The following is a 17,505-nucleotide window of genomic DNA, read 5'->3' as shown; positions in this document are numbered from 1 at the left end:
ATGCTGTTTTGAGTGAGATACGGGTTTCTGAATGTGTCCTGCCTTCAGTCTCCAGGTGAGCTGTTCAAAATCTGCACGGCTTTCTACGTAACTAGCCGAAACGAGGGGGCTAGGGGGCTAACCGTTAGCATGCTAGCTCATTTTCAATGGCAAAACGCTGCTACAACACACACAAATTCACCCTAATCTACAAAATAAATTGTATAGAACTACTTACATGTCCCTGTTCTGCAGGTATTCCACGCAAAGTTGGAAGTGCGCCCTCGTTTAGAAGAAGTCTCCCAGCTAATCCTGCCTTGTACAGGCCGAAGTTGGAGAAACAGCTAGCTAGCTCACATAATCCTTAGCTAGCTGCTGCGCATGTGCGACTGCCAACAAAGACGTTACAGACGTTGAGATGTCTCACTCCGTAGCTAAAACGGAGAACTGAACACAGGGTGAAAAGAGGAGCTGCAGCAATGTGCAGTACAACACAAATATGGTGTTTTTTGAAAATGAAACCATGTAAACCTATTCTGGTACAATCTCAAATTACAATTATGAACCTGAAAATGAGCATAATATGGCCACTTTAATGCTTAACCGTAACCGTAAGATCACATTTTATTCCTCTGATTCACTGCTTTGTTGTGATACACTGCATATTATTTGTAATCTTTGCCATTTGGTGCACTTAAAATTGTATAAAAATACAAAATATAATTGTAATAATTGAACTCTTTGGTGCAGGTTGCCACTGTCGGTGTCCTTCACTCCTTGCCGGGAGGGCTTTGTGAGCTTCAGATTAGTTGTGAGGGTGAAGAAGAAGTCAGAGGCCCTTGCACTCACAGTTAAGGCTGATTGTTTCAGCATGAGCACTTCTGTTCAAGTTGAGAAGCCAGAAGGAGGCCTCAGAGAGATCAACCCTAACCACAAAGACACTCTGGACTTTGGAAAGGTCAGCCACCCTTTACATCACACACACAAATACACAGATGCACGATCGTATGCCTTTATGTGTAAAAAAAAAACAACTGACACTCACCTTCCTGTATGTGTCTGTATATACATTATTTGTAGGTGGGGATTTCAGAACAATCTACCCTTAATTTCCTGGTGTCCAATCTGTCAAGATTCCGCCAGGAAGTGAACTTTGACCTAACAGGTCCCAGTAAGCTGCTGCAACACTTACAAGCAAAGCCACAAAATGATACAATTGAGGTTGGGAAGCAGCTGCGATCTTCACTCTTCTTTTGTCCACGGAGCGTTTGTAACCTCCGGGACGTCACACTGAGTATCAAGGTGAGATGCTGATCTCCTATCTTTTATGAGGGAGTAGCAGGCTGCAATGACAAGAAAAAAAATGTTTAGCTATAAATAATCTTTAAACATTGAAATCCATGCTATCCTTTCCACGTCCTGTTAAGTGTGGTGAAAACGGAATAAATGTTGTAAGAGTGATAATTGTAACTTATTACTAGTAATAAGTCTAGTCAAACTTATAAACTAAATCTACTTGTATTGTATCTTTATCTGTATTGTTCATACACTTTAAAAGCAATTCAACAGCTACACCATTTAAAGAAAAATAAAAGAGTAATACTTAAAATCTTTGCTGATATTCTTTTCATGCCACACCATTCATTTGTTTAATTTGGTGGAACCTGTGTTTAAACTATTGCTTACACTCCACATATTCTTTCTTGATTTTTTCTTCCTGGGTTTACTCCACTCCTCCCTCTCTCCTGTATTTCTCTCTCTCGTTTCATTTTGCCAGGTAAAGCATGGGCCAACATTTACATTTGCCATTGAGGGCAGGGCTGTAGCACCTAGCCTTGAATTCTCCTTTAGCAAGTACAACTTTGGAAAGTGCTTCCTGTACAGTCCGGGCATGGTGCCGGCCTCTCAGACTCTAGTCATCAGCAACAAAGGCGAAAGAGACATCAGGTAGTTGTGTGTGTCTGTCTGTTGTCAGCTAAGGGTGTTTGCTGCATAAAGATTTTTTTTTTTTTTATTCACATTAGAATGTAAGTCTGATTTGAAAGCCTTATGTGCTCTACCTCCCTCTCATCAGTGTCCAGTGTCAGTTCAGAAACACCTCTTACCTAGAGATGGACTTCAAACCGGAGATTTTGTCCCCCGGCGCTGTGATAGAGGCACCAGTCAAATTCTATCCTCGTGAGGAATGCCGTTACCATGAAAAGCTTACCTTCATCTTAAACAGTTGTGTCACCAAACACGTGGACATACTCGGGCAAGGCATCGAGGTGAAGGTAAGAAAAATGAGTGTGCGAATCTAAAACGAGGCTATCGCTAAGTAGCAGCAACAGGACGCAGACAAATCTAATTCTCCTATGAGCAGTGAAGGGTACTGCACTATTCTAATAGGAAGAATACACTATTTGAAGAATAACAGACACAGGGACAGAGATGAAACATATCTTTAAGTGATGTGAAAATACTTTAGTTTTCATTTTGCTGTTGTGACATCCCTTGTCATGCATACAACCCACAGCAGGTGTGTGCTAGAATGAAGTTGCTTACAGCTAGCATTACTCACCAAGAGCCAACTGACTGAGTGCCTAGCAACAGGTAAGGGTCTTGCCTTGGCAGGTTTGACAGCTCAAGCCATAGCAACGGGCAATGAGTGAATTTACGCAACATGTGAATACAGTATGTCCCACTAATACTATTACGATCATCTTCACACACTGCAGAAAATACAGTCTGATGGCTGCTAGTATGTAACTTACTGTAGCTCTGTTGATACAAGAAGCCAAATTAGAAATTGGCTAGCTAACAAGCAATGGCAATTCACGGAAGAGCCAATAAAACTATACCAACTTAATCATTTATCAAAATCTGATGTATTTAATTTTAATTATCCTTTTAATGGATTGTTCTGTCCCAGCTGGAGGTGGAGCAGCCCAGGCAGAGGAAAGTGAAACTGGGATCTCTAATGTTGGGTCAGAAGGTGAAAAAACAAGTGGTTCTGGTCAACCGCAGCCCTTTAGACCTTTCCTTCACTCTGCTGCTTAACACAAACACACCACTGGACCCAAGGGTAGGGAGCGTGCGCGCACACACACACACACACACACACACACACACACACACACACACACACACACACACACACACACACACACACATACACACATACACGCGCTGATAAAGAGTGCTACTACACAAGCAACACTTAATAATCTTCTCCACCTCCACCTCCAGGATCTGTCATTCAGTCCAGTAGGGGAGCTGAACCTGAAAGCCAGTGTCGGTTCATGTAATGTTGAGATCCAGTTCTCACCTCATCAGCACATACCTCCATTCTCTGCTGAGCTGCAGGCGGAGTTTGCAGGCCTGTTACACCCCCTGTTGACCATCCAAGGCTGCTGCCAGGTAGGCTGTGAAGTGAATGTCCAGCCGATTCACAAGGCTGCTGCAAATGATGCCCTGGCTTGATGTGTTTGCTTGCTATTCCATTCCATTCTAAAGTGCTGCAAGTCTATTGGTGTAACTATTTTTTTAATTACCTCCGCATACACATTTGGCAGATGCCCATTAAAAAACAAGTGCTGACTGTATTTATTTTTTTTAGAAAAAGCAGCATCAATGCAGTCTGCATTGTAACTTTTATACAAGACATGTTAAGGTTTGTTGTATTAACTCTATATTGTAATTGAATGTAAAGTTCTGATTTTAATTGTCAGGGTGTGGAGGTCCAGCTGGACCAGGACCACCTAGCCTTTGGAGCTGTTGTCCAGCGCTGCCAAGCCAGGAAGAGGATTTTTATGACGAACACTGGGGACATTGGTGCCAGGTAAGCTTAGATATTATACAATATATGGTCCAACTTCAGTAAGATAAAAAAATAGCAGCAGAAATACAGACAAACATACACATTCATATACACTCAGGCACACACTAATCAAGCTGGACTTTATAGAGTTACCCCTTTTTATAAGATTCTATGGTGTGTAGTAAAGCAAAGATTTAGAAGACTGACTTTATCAGCTGTCTTTGCTGCTATGATAACATCAGTTCAAAAGATTAGCAACAAAGCAAAGCAACAGAGCATAGAGTACAAAGATTAGACAAGACACAGCTGTTAAAGGCAATAAAAGCAATAGTGAACTAAGAGGAAACAATTCATATATGTTGACATATTTTACAATTTTGTAGTAGTTTGCTTTTGGGACTCATGACTTATTCTGGTTGGATATACTGTATGCTGTTGTTTGCTTTTTATGTATTTGTCTAACTTGTAACCAGGTTCCAGTGGAAAACAGAGAGTTTTCCTCCAGAGTTGTCCATCACACCAGCTAAAGGCTATATCTGTCCGGACATGGAGGTTCCTTTTGAAGTGACGTTTGCCCCTGTAGAACTGATTAATGACACAAGATATGAGAACCTGTCTTGCTTTGTGGAGGGCTCCTCCTCACCCGTTACCCTCACTGTAACAGGCTCCTGCATCATCGCCTCCACTACCAAAGAGGTTTGATTGTTGCACTTTTATACACAATGTTGAGTAGGGATGTCAAAAAAAATCTACAGTATACATTCGATCATGAGACATTGGGTCATTTAGGGGAAATTACGCATCACACTTACCATATGTACTGTATGTGCTCTGGAAGCACTGCAACTTCAAGTCAAAGCGAAGGGGACTTACATTATTTCCCTACTGAGAGCAGACATTATATGTCTGAGTTATAGCCCCATTAGCCTCGCATTACACATTGTGGAGATAGTTTCTGGCAATGCAAGACTACACCTTATCCAACCCTGAACTACAATTTTCCATAAGGAGATCGATATAGTATCTTAATATTGTTATGTTGTGTATCTTTGCAGCAACTGTTTTACCAGCAAGGCTTCTATTACAGGCTTCATTGACCAACTATATTAATAATCCCATTTTACGGCGTTAGCGCATATACATAATATGTTTGGCTGGTTTACAGTTTGTTGTTTATTTTGTTGTTGTTTGATGTATTGAATATTATGGCTGTTATTTTATTTTGTCTTGATTTTTGTATAGGGGGGGGGGTGATGGTGAGTTGGGGGGTTCAGATGGGGAGGTGATTTGTCAATGTCGTGAGTTGTGTTTTGTGTTAAAAACTTAATAAAAAATGTTAATTAATCATAAAAAGAAATAATAATAATAATCCCATTTGATATATGCACATCATGTCAAATAAATAGCGAATCAGTATTTTGGATAATGATTTTGAGGGCTCTCCAGTAGACATGAAAGCTTAAAGTTGTCTTGTTAACAGCGTAGCTTGTCATAGTAGAGATTGTTAAAGGCCAGAATCACATAATGTGAGACATTGATTCGACTCCTTTTAAGAAAAGAGAGTGTTGACGGACTTAAAGATCACAAAAATCTGGAAAAACTGGTTGGTATCAATGAGCTGATAAGCCACTAATACCTGAGAAAAGGCTTTAGAAAATGTATTCCACTGTATATTACTAATGTACTGTAGTTCCTTTTGCTTACGCTTTCAGTGACAGGTATTACCTATAATGTGACTGCCTTTGAACTACCTATTGCATCATTATTATCTCCTTCTGACTGCCTGTCTCCAGGTGGTGAATTTTGTTTGCCCAGTACGTGGCTCTCACACCCAGACCCTGCCCGTGTTCAACCCCACACACCAGCAGTGCAGCATCAGACCTGTCGTTGAGGGCAAACAGTGGAGCGCTGCGCCCCTGGTGATCCTTGACCCCCTCCAAAACAAGACATACGAGATCACCTACCGACCACTGTCCATGACTGCTGATGGAAAGAAACACCTGGTAGAGGAGCGCTACCATTTAAACACAAGCAGTTATTCATTTGTAGCCAGTGGTGGAAGAAGTATTCAGATCCTTTACTTAAGTAAAAGTATTAATACCACACTGTAAAAATACTCTGTTACAAGTAAAAGTCCTGCATTGAAAATTTTACTTAAGTAAAAGTATGTAAGTATCATCAGGAAAATATACTTTATAGTATTAAAAGTAAAAGTACTCAATGCAGAGAAATCCTCACATTTTAGAAACTGGAAACAATCCAACAGTTCTGTAAATCAACTAAGTGTTTAATCTGCTAATCATTTCAGCTGTACATGTAGGCCTATTTACTGTATTGTTGTGTAGTTTCATTTATAACAAAATATTGTATTTTATAAACTACGTACATGTGTTTTGTGTGCAAAAATCTTAATTCGTAAAGTAACTAGTAACTATAGCTGTCAGGTGAATGTAGTGCAGTAAAAAGTACAATATTTCCCTCTGAAATGTAGTGGAGTAGAAGTAGAAAGTGGCATGGAAAAATACCTCAAATTTGTACTAAAGTACAGTACTTGAGTAAATGTACTTAGGCCTTGTTTACGCGAATACGCTTGCGGGTGAAAACGGCAAAATATTTTATCAGATGTGCCTTTCGTTTAGACGGTGACGGCATTTTTGGGGCTTAAAAACGCAAAAAAGTGAACCCACCCTCCAGAGTGGAAATCTTAAAAACGCTCAACCATCGCGTTCCTGTCTAAAGGGTAAAAACGCACTGCGAGTGTGTGTGTGTGTGTGTGTGTGTGTGTGTGTGTGTGTGTGTGCATTGTTTGGAGCAATAACTCCACCTCCTCGTCTGTCCAGAGACAAAATTGTCAGCTTTTGTTGTTCGCTTCGCGCTAATAGTGAGAGGAGAGGGAGAGAGGGAGAGAGGAGGAGGAGAGGGAGACAAGTAGAAGGACGGTTCTACGCAGGCGTGCAGACTTGGTGGATCGCAGTTCACACACACTTTTGCATCACCATATGCACGCAGATTCCGCCCCCATAACGCTCGTCTAAACGCGGAATAAAAAGTGAGAACGCGACGCCACTTTTTGCGTTTTCTCTTCAGATCGTTTCCGTCTAAACATAGTCTCAGTTACATTCCACCTCTGCTTGTAGCCTTTTTTTATGCGTGCAATGCATTCCATAAAACAAAACAAAAACGTATAAGCTCTGAAGTGTGATATTATTACTTAATCTCAGACATTAACTTGTCATATCACTCCTTCTTTCCTCAGGGATCAGTCTTTTTCTCCTTTCCTGATGGGACAGGCGTGCTGTACTCCCTGCAAGGAACTGCTGAACCTCCCAAGGCAGAGGACACCATCGTGCACGAACTGCCTGCCAAGACTCACCACACAGAGTTTCTTCCTGTGCACAACTGGCTCTCCAAGCAACAGCAGTAAAGCAAACACGCACATTTTATTCACTAGTATCTTAAACCACATATAACCTAGTCTAAATCGATGACGATTTATTTACGGCAGGGGTCTTCAATGTTTTTTAAGCCAAGGACCCCTTAACTGAAACAGAGACGGATCAGGGACCGCCTACTACATACAGTATCTCACAAAAGTGAGTACACCCCTTACATTTTAGTAAATATTTCATTATATCTTTTAATGGGACAAAACTGAAGAAATTACACTTTGCTACAATGTAAAGTATTAAGTGTACAGCTTGTATATCAGTGTAAATGTGCTGTCCCCTCAAAATAACTCAACACACAGCCATTAATGTCTAAATCACTGGCAACAAAAGTGAGTACACCCCTATGTTAAATTCCCATAGGCCAGTTATTTCATGGATCCAGGATACTATGCATCTTGATAAAGTTCCCTTGGAACCCGCCTTTGGAATTAAAATAGCCCCACATCATCACATACCCTTCACCATATCTAGAGATTGGCATGGTTTTATGTCGGTTAGCCTAATAGCTGGTTTGATTTGCATTGAGAGATGATTTTATAGAAAGTACCCCATGCCAATCTCTAGGTATGGTGAAGGGGATGTGATGATGTGGGGCTATTTTAATTCCAAAGGCCAAGGGAACTTTATCAGGATACGTAGTATCCTGGATCCATGAAATAACTGGCCTATGGGAATTTAACATAGGGGTGTACTCACTTTTGTTGCCAGCGGTTTAGACATTAATGGCTGTGTGTTGAGTTATTTTGAGGGGACAGCACATTTACACTGTTATACAAGCTGTACACTTAATACTTTACATTGTAGCAAAGTGTAATTTCTTCAGTGCTGTCCCATTAAAAGATATAATGAAATAGTTACTAAAATGTGAGGGGTGTACTCACTTTTGTGAGATACTGTATATTGTATAAAATGAAGTTGCATATTAAACTGGGCCTATACTAACATGTAGGGCGGCCTAAAGCCTTTATACATACCTTTTTTGCATAGAATACTAAGCTATTTAAATAATAATTGTTTGCATGATTTTAATGTTACACATAGGCACAGTGAATCTGTGGGTGGCTACCTTAGAGACTACATTACCTATAGACCAGTAAGCCTATCATCAGTGGGGATTTATATTTGTTAATCATATGTTAGAGTTAATTTATGATATAACTTTTAAAATTTGACAATAATTTGGAGGCCAGGGGTCCCGGATCCCCTGTTGAAGATCTCTGATTTATGGGATTGTTCAGGTGCTGCCAGATGATCTGCCGGATGTCCCTCATTTACGGCCGGGTGTCCCTCACTTTACACTTTCTTTATGTTGGCATTCTAAACTCTGGTGGATTCATGAGGACTGAGATCTCTGCAGGGTAAATCCAGACAGCTAGCTAGACTATCTGTTAGCTAGCTAGTTTTCTGTTGCATGACTAAAACAACTTTTGAACGTACACATGTTCCACCAAAACAAGTTGCTTCCCTGGGCTATTTTGCAGAGGCACCAGCATTGTGTCTGGCAATGCGTGATTGGTTTAAAGTAGGGCTGTAAAAATAACGCGTTAAAAAAATTAACGCAGATTAATCCATTCCATATTGACGTTTGCATACAGACGAAAATCTGGTGCCACTGATATGTCTTCACTTCTCTCTGATGCTCTGAAACAGACGTTACAAGAAACACAAACCCCGCTGCATGTGACGCTAGTTAACACTATACTCAACAGCAGCTAACGTTAGCCTACTGCTAGCTAGCAGCTGGATTTAACACGGTTAAAATGCTGACAGCTAACGCTAAACGGTGTAAAGTTTGACTGTGTTTTACTGTAGAGGATTCAACACCGGTATGTAACAATCTGCAGCTGCCATTGGAGAAACAACACAGATGGTGCGTTCAATGAAACTGGTAAACTACAGCCTCGTGGTGCATTTGAAGTTATTGTAAATGTCCTTTTCCTATCTGGTTGTTGTTTTTGTCGTTCAACAGCTATTTACTAGTGAAATAAGTTATTGTTATTGTTATACATTATTTAAATCATTTAATTTTGACCATTTGGCCTTAGCAATAAACAAGCTGTTCTTTAATGTCACCAACTGTTGTTTAGTACCCTTTTTTTTCTTTTCTTTTTTTACTTTCTTAAAAAGTATCGGTTCAGGCACCGTTAATTATGTATGCGATTAATTAATCACAGCGTATGTAATTAATTAGATTAAATATTTTAATCGATTGACAGCCCTAGTTTAAAGTGCTCATATTATTCTCATTTTCAGGTTCATAATTGTATTTAGAGGTTATATCAGAATAGGTTTACATGGTTTAATTTTCAAAAAACACTATTTTTGTTGTACTGCACATTGCTGCAGCTCCTCTTTTCACCCTGTGTGTTGAGCTCTCTGTTTTAGCTACAGAGTGAGGCATCTCACTTCTGCTCCATCTTTGTTGGGAGTCGCACATGCGCAGTACCTAGGTGCCACGCTAGCAGCTAGGCGAGCATTTTAATATGTCAAATAATGTTACAAAGTGACGCATGTTTGTCACGGAAGTAAAGAGCAGTGTTTTCTGTTGGAGATGGTAAGTCCTTTTGGGGTGGACTTACCTTACTTTTTCATTTTGTTAACAATAAAGGAAAGGGAAAAAATGCTTTCTGGACTAGCTAGACCCTCATCCGCAGCACTGTGGAGGAAGGTCTGGCAATGCAAGACTATATATAACCCTAAATATAATTACATCGCATGATTTTTTTGGCCACTCGGGGGCAGCGAAAACTAGTTGTTGTGTGAACACAACATTGTCATATTGACTTGATAGGACAAACCTGTTATCCAACAGTTGCTTAGTTACGCAGCTAGCAGTTACGGAGCAACATTATCTTTCATTTGGAGTTGTGCTTCTGGCCACTTGATATATGCAAGTCCAATATTCTCTTTGATTTGTTTTTGGTCTCTTCCAACTCCTGGGGGAAATATTTGGCTCTTTAGCTGATAACTATGTTCACCAGCTAGTCCCCAACTACATCTGTCTGACGTTTTATGCTGGGCAGGTAGTGTACAAGTGATTTTTAGAGCTTTTTTTCTGAAAACAGCTTCCTGCTATGGCGGAAAATGATGCTATGAGAGCGGACTGAACAGCTACACAATGATCTGAAAGTCGATATAAAGCTCTGTATGGCCGAGGGGAGCTGCAGATGAGAATTCTCTTTATTTTATCATGAAGAGCCCCCTTTTACCTTGTTGTTTAAATGTCTGTTGCTATACATATATCAGTTACATCAGCTTCAATTCCCAAGTTTGAACCAACACATTTTTGGCATTTCTTAAAACCAATCACAATCGTGATTGGCCGGCACTAAGCACTGCACGGAGCCCCGGTGTGGCTGCAAAATAGCCTTGGCAAGGAACTTGGTCTGGTGGAACGTGTGTACGTTCAAAAGTTATTTAAGTAGTGCAACAGCGTAAGGTAATGGAAAGCGTAAGGTAACAGAAATCCGGCCGAAAATAAGGACTATGGCGGAATTTCCGGCGGCAGCGGGGCAATCCCGGAAGTGGAAGGTCGAGAATAGACTATAGTTAGAATAACGTAAACAGACACTACCAGCTATTGTTAGTATATCTTTGTATGCATTAAAAGGCCTTTCAGTATTTAGTATTTCAGTATTTTGCAGCACTTCACATAAATACCCAGTGCTTCTCCAAAATATTTATGTTTTTCATACCCCTATTTAATTTAGCAAAACCTCTTGCTGCATGTTAAAAAGATCACCTAAAATGTAATATGTGAATGCTGAATGTGAATAACCGCTGAGATGTAATGAGGAGAAATGCACAAGTCCTGTTAAGACAGTTGTACAGTAGAGTCACAAGTGTTTCTGTGTGCTCAGGTTCCGTGTGCTAATAGAGATCCTAAAACCTGACAAGACAGATGCTACGGTGTCCCTCAAGGGTCTGGAATACGTTGATGTCCCTGCTTTGGCCAAGCGAGACTACAAGATGTCTTTCTTCACATACAGAGAGGGGCAGTACAACACCAAGGTTTGATCACAGCAGTATTGGAAGAAGTATTCAGATTCTTTACTTAAGTAAAAGTACTAATACCACACTGAAGAAATACTCTGTTACAAGTAAAAATCCTGCATTGAAAATGTTACTTAAGTATGTAAGTATCATCAGGTAAATGTACTAAGTAAAAGTACTCGATGCAGAAAAATCCTCACATTTAAGAAACTGGAAACGATCAAAACAGTTCTGTGTTTAATCGGCTAAACTACTTGTGTTTTGTGTGCGAAATTCTTCATTTGTGACTAAGTAACTAACGCTGTCGGATAAATGTAGTCGAGTAAAAAGTACAATATTTCTCTCTGAAATGTAGCGGAGTAGACATAGAAAGTGGCATGAAAAGGTAAAGACTCAAGTAAAGTACCTCAAATTTGTACTTAAGTAAATGCACACCATGCAATGCAATTCCACCACCGGATCACACACACATTTCTGTGACCACATTTTAGACTTCATTGTCCCCAAGGGGAAATTCTTCGTCACAAACACCGTACGTTATGGACACAGCATGCTTACAGACATCAGTACAAACATAACAGAATGACATGCAGAGAAATAACACAGACAAAGTGGCAATGACTTATCCTGAATATGTTTGAATATTTTTCTGAGCCTTGTCATCACATCACCCTTTAACCCTTCTCTTCAGGTGACATTTCGTAATGAGGTGTCCGGTGAGTACTTGTTCTACCTTGTTAACTTCAAGGCCACATCTCCAGGAGTCGTGTCCACCATAGAGCTGGTGAGCACCGTCCGCCGCACGGCCTTGGCGACCATACTGGTGGAGAACCCCCTGACAACAGCTACCTGCCTCACCACTGACTGTAAATGCCTTGACATCAGTGCCCCACCTCAGCACACTGTGCCAGGACAGTCCAAGGTGGATGCTGAGTACATCTATTTTCGGTACTTTGGGAAAAATACAGCTGTGTGCTCACAAACAAACTGTAATTGACACTCTTTGTGTGTGCATGTGTCTCCTCTCTTCAGGGCTCTCTGAGCTTAGAGTACTTTCCCTTGCGCCCAGGCGAGTCTACAGCCCGGCTGACTCTGTTTAGTAATGATCTGGGCTACTTCCACTACGATCTGCTTCTCAAAGCTCTTCCTCCACCGCAAGAGAAAACCGTCCACTTCAGCACTTCTCTGGGCAGCAGCCACTCTGTTCTTGTTAAGTTCACCAACCACTCCCGCTACGAAACTGAGTACTCATGCAAGGTAGGAAAATATTAAACATGTCCTAATGATTCAGAAATGGAGGTGACACCTAGTTCTTGTGAGACTGTATGCTCTGCCATTTTCTCTGCTAGTTTTGCTTTTACTAATGGATGCGGGCACTAGATGGTGTCTTTCAAACGGGGACTGTAGTGGCGATTTGTCCTCAGACTCAACTAAAACCAACTAAAAACTCACAATCAAACAGACACTAAGGCACCGAAGGAGTGAATCTTATGCAGGTTAGATACGTTTATTGTCAAGGCAAAGATGACGTTTTGCGATGTTTATTTTTCAGTTTGTTTTTGGTAAGCAAACATTTTAAAGGACAATTCCGGCGCAAAACGAACCTAGGGGTTATTAACAGATGTGTACCCACTCTGTCGTTCTCTGGGACATGTTTTCATGCAAATCGAATGAGTTTGGAGCTTGAAAGACGCTAGCACGGACCGCTGATTAGCTTACAACGTTAGTATTCGGGGCACAGGGAACGTAAAAACAAATCGCTATTTATACCACTAAAAAGGCTCAAAATATCACCAAACTTTAACGGTAGCATAATGAGGGTCCCTAAATGTTAACCGAAGCATTGAGAACTTTGTAAGTGTACAGACAGTTTATTGAAATGTCATGTTTACATGCCGCCGCCGTCTTGGAAACCAGTCATGACTTAAAGCTGGCGATGCAAACTAAAATCAAAAACAATTTGCTCAATATATCTGAAATAATTGCACTCTGCATAACTGGTCTAGTGTACTTACTCAGTGGATAACTGTCCATCTGGTCCCTCCGGTCTGGGTCGCCGAAAAAGTTTCAACAGCCCTGTTTATCAGAGAGGGGAAATCTTCAGACTGTACAAAACACTGCGTCTCTTGGGAATCGCGACGCAACAGGTCCCACTCCTTGCAACACAGACACTCCTGTTCGGTGGCCATAGCTTCACAATGTCCGCAGGTACACCCCCAGTTTCCCGAAGTACGAGGCTGTGTTGCGGCATTGACTACCAGTAGCTCTCTCTCTCTCTCTCGTAGCCCTTTCATGGAGCTCCCGCAGCTCTTTGTTCTATAAGCTGTCTGTACACTTACAAAGTTCTCAATGCTTCGGTTAACATGTTGGGACCCTCATTATGCTACCGTTAAAGTTTGGTGATATTTTGAGCCTTTTTAGTGGTATAAATAGCGATTTGTTTTTACATTCCCTGTGCCCCGAATACTAACGTTGTAAGCTAATCAGCGGTCCGCGCTAGCGTCTTTCAAGCTCCAAACTCATTCGATTAGCATGAAAACATGTCCCAGAGAGCGACAGAGTGGGTACACATTTGTTAATAACCCCTAGGTTCGTTTTGCGCCGGAATTGTCCTTTAACAAGGAACAATTGCATCTATTGGCTCTGGTAAAAAAAATCATCAGCCCTCCCCGGTGTCTACCTGCTACGTCCCTGCTTACCCATATACAGTATATATAGACTTCACCTGGTGGCTGCATGGTACTTTCAAAACAAAAGCACTAACAGATACTTAAAGTAACCAAAATAAAGATATTAATAACGATAGAATCAAACTCGTGTAGCTGTATAATTCAAACAAAACAGAAACATTTTCAACAACTATTTCAATATAACAAAATAACTAAACACTGAATATCTCCATCAGGCACTTCACCAATTTCACACATACACATCGGTTTACTAGTCATGAGGAATACTACTCAGCCTGTGAAAATAGTTTTGTAGTGTGTTGTGTGGTTCTAGAGGAACTTCATCAAGTCAAGAAAATAGCTCTGGTCCCTTTAAGGCTGTCATCTTGTGACACAGTGATGTTCACACCTACTGTACTGTAGATACTACACTGTAGAGCTAAAACAACACATACTGTAGTACTTTACATTCATACCCAACCTATGACACCAGTGTTGTAATGATCATTCAAAATAACTAAAAATACCAATGTAGTCTCAGTGATGATTTGCTGTCCTATGAATCCCTTCTTCTTATCTCTCTCCTGCAGACTGATTGCCCAGACTTCATAGTGGATAAGTCCAGAGCCCAGGTGGGGCCAGATGCCAGCGTGGAGGTTTGTTTTGAACCTCATCAGCTGGGGCAAGTGAGAGGCCAGCTCTGCCTGTCCTCAGCAGGCGGTGGCGAATACATCTTTCCCTTGCATGGGATCTGCCTCCCTCCCAAAGCCCAGGGCCCGTTTAGCATCAAGACGGGTCGCAGCGTTTCTATCCCCTTCAAGAATGTATTCCTGCAGACCACCACTTTCTCTTTTAAGGTAAAGAAGTAATGGCCTGAGGGCTAGGGAAATCTGGGAAACCAGATTGAAGAGAGGAATAAGTTAAAAATGTGTAGATATTTTTGGAGGAGCATTGGTGTCACTGACAATTGAAGCGATTTATTGCGTTCCAATATATCCAGTGTGGAAAAAGCCAATACATTTGTTGAAATCCAAGGAATTCATTTTCTGGCAGCTTTAAAGCTATAGTGCGCAACTATTTTATAATATAATATTGAACGTCCTTTACATTCAAGCCATTGCCAAATGAGTTGAAACACAGCTAATTCAGCCTATCAGCTCCACAAAGCTCTCTCTGTATTTCTCAGTATGTCTATGTTTACAAAACGATGCCGACCAGCGACTTTTACGTGCAGAAGCTCGAGTGATACGTTTTACGTCACCGCTGAGAAAAGGACAACAGCAACGTTCAGCTTTGGAGACAAAGAGGATATAAAAACTACAAGATAATTACCTCTTCTAAAGAGTTCATCATGTTTTTTTTAATTCTCCGTGTCCGCCTTGAGCTACTAGCAGCTTTGTGGAGGAGGGGTGGAGGTGGTGCGTGATCGCGGAAGGCTTGCGTCATGTGGATTTACCGACAGTGTTGTTATCATTGAATTCCTCATGGGGCGACTAACTACGCACTATAGCTTAAAATTAAGCCTGGAACAGTTGCAGTAAAGAGAGTGTTGCAGTCTGGCTTTTATATTCTCATGTTTAGACTGTGACTCTTCACACCTCCACTTTTACAAAATGCTTACACTTTATTAATTTCCTTGACCTCATCTGTTATTGATTGAACCTGAGCCTTATTTCCTCTGCTCCTAGGTGGACAACCCCTGTTTTTCTGTCACAGAGGTGGACACAATCCTCTCCAAAAAGACCCATAGCATTCTGGTGTCCTTTGAGGCCCCTCCAGGAGGCCTTCCAGGGCCGTGGTTTGGCAAGCTGACCATCTCCAGTCAGCACTCTGAGGGCCACAGTGAACCTTGTTCTTGGGTCTATTACCTAAAGGGCTACCGCACGGAGTCATCTTAGAGAGAGATATGTACACACACACTTACTGTACACACATGCAATTGACTGTGCAGACACACACATAAGAACATACGCAAACAGATGCCAAGATAAATTCACATGAAACCATTTTAGACTCAAGCCTTCAATGTGTAGCTTGTTTTAGTTGAATGTGTTTACAAATTATTTATTCAATGCCTGAACTCCAATGTGAAGGTCAAAAACAGCCATAATTGCCCTGTGTATATTTTTGTTATTCAACTAATTAGTTGTCAAAAATGTGTTCATAAATATTTGAATAGTCAACTGAATAAAACCTGTAGAGAAAACCTGCTCACACCTGTCATTGCACACTTGTTTCCACATGGGGGCAATCATGTCAAGTGAGTTCACCAATTCTACTGCTTCAGTGATAAGGGGGAAGATACATTTACCTGACTTTTTTTGCATTTTGGTCATCCTCATAACCTGTTAAATAACAAGTTAAAGTGTCAACTTTCCACTTGGAGTTAATTTGTCCAAACCACTCTACGCTGTTAAACACACAGCACATTGTAGGCAAGACTCAGCTGAAAGGGCAGAGCTGGAGGAGACGCTCATTACCAAAGGTTAGATTTGTCACATCACACACGCACATGCGCTCAAACACACACACACACACACACACACACACACACACACACACACACACACACACACACACACCTACCTACCTACCTAAAACTCTAATGATGAGCTGGACTGACAGTTCAAGAGACACTCTGAGGAAATCCTCTGATCCTCCCATTGGGACAAAGTGTCTTGCAGTGACTGTTTAAAGTAAGGAAGGGAAATACAGTATTGCTGTCTTTGTTCACATTAGACATTTAACAAAAGACAAAGCAAAATGGATGTAATCCCTTGTTTTACACCTCTCTCTGCTTGATTTCTGAGCCCAAGAGGAGTGGTTACTGTATCCCAGATTGTCCCAAGTGGTCTAGCAATATTACAACATAAGTGGATGTCAATCACATGATGTTTACTCCTATATTTTTACATTTTAGAAAGACAGAGTATATTCATTTTAAAGTATAGGCTATACATTGTACCCAATGGGAATATAAAATCACTGTAGTGTCTTAATACAATATGAGATACAGTAAATAGCAGTAAGTGCAACAAAGTCACTTTAAACTCTCCAAACCTTAAAAATATCAGTCCCAGTAAGAATATAATGACCACTTTTCGTTTGATATATACGGATAAATAACATGTAGGATATGCAGGATTGGTGGGTGTGTTTTGGGATGGGTGCTGTGATGTAAGAGGGGAGGATAGGGGGTGGGGGCTTCTCTCTCCCCCGTAGAGCGCAGCATGAGCGCTCCGCAGCAAAAGGATGTGTGAGCAGGCAGCGCGCTACTGTAGGGACGGAGTCCACAAACTGCTTAACAAAGAACAAGCCAAACTTCGAGCCCAAGAAAGCCGCGAGCAGCCGAACCCCGTAGCCAGTCAGGACAGCGAGTCCGCGACGGCAGCACAGTCCGGAAACAGCGGCGCCCAGCCCGGTGGAATCGACGGGCTCGTCCGCTGGATAGTCACCAAAATGAGCGACAACAAGAACATCTCCAGCCGGGAGTACGCTTCCAGCAAGGAGGAGGTGGCCGTGGCTCAGGAGCAGTTCTTCGCCCCGGAGCCACGGAGAGGCATCTCCGTTATTTTGGATGTAAGTATAGAGAGCCAGACAGTGGTCAGCCTGACAG

General features: G+C 41.4%; 2 protein-coding genes across 2 annotated transcripts in view; both read left to right on the top strand.

Moving 5' to 3' along the window:
• hydin (HYDIN axonemal central pair apparatus protein) overlaps window positions 1-16,048 on the top strand; it is a 106,920-nt gene extending 90,872 nt beyond the window's left edge. Inside the window, 15 exon segments of the mRNA XM_078258062.1 lie at window positions 730-937; window positions 1,060-1,281; window positions 1,757-1,926; window positions 2,054-2,252; window positions 2,891-3,043; window positions 3,208-3,378; window positions 3,690-3,799; window positions 4,252-4,474; window positions 5,572-5,781; window positions 7,035-7,198; window positions 11,088-11,238; window positions 11,912-12,142; window positions 12,253-12,477; window positions 14,480-14,746; window positions 15,578-16,048. Of these exon segments, the coding sequence (XP_078114188.1) occupies window positions 730-937; window positions 1,060-1,281; window positions 1,757-1,926; window positions 2,054-2,252; window positions 2,891-3,043; window positions 3,208-3,378; window positions 3,690-3,799; window positions 4,252-4,474; window positions 5,572-5,781; window positions 7,035-7,198; window positions 11,088-11,238; window positions 11,912-12,142; window positions 12,253-12,477; window positions 14,480-14,746; window positions 15,578-15,787 (2,914 nt within the window). The 3' untranslated portion in view covers window positions 15,788-16,048.
• A 1,093-nt stretch (window positions 16,049-17,141) lies between these two features.
• Window positions 17,142-17,505, top strand: part of necab2 (N-terminal EF-hand calcium binding protein 2) — a 155,226-nt gene continuing 154,862 nt past the window's right edge. The window contains exon 1 of the mRNA XM_078256169.1: window positions 17,142-17,468. Within this exon, the coding sequence (XP_078112295.1) occupies window positions 17,142-17,468 (327 nt within the window). The remainder of the gene's footprint in view (window positions 17,469-17,505) is intronic.

The sequence above is a fragment of the Sander vitreus genome, chromosome 8 (assembly GCF_031162955.1).
Source record: "Sander vitreus isolate 19-12246 chromosome 8, sanVit1, whole genome shotgun sequence".
NCBI lineage: Eukaryota > Metazoa > Chordata > Actinopteri > Perciformes > Percidae > Sander > Sander vitreus.
The sequence above is the reverse complement of the archived record's forward strand: the minus strand, read 5'-3'. Positions and strand labels throughout refer to the sequence as shown.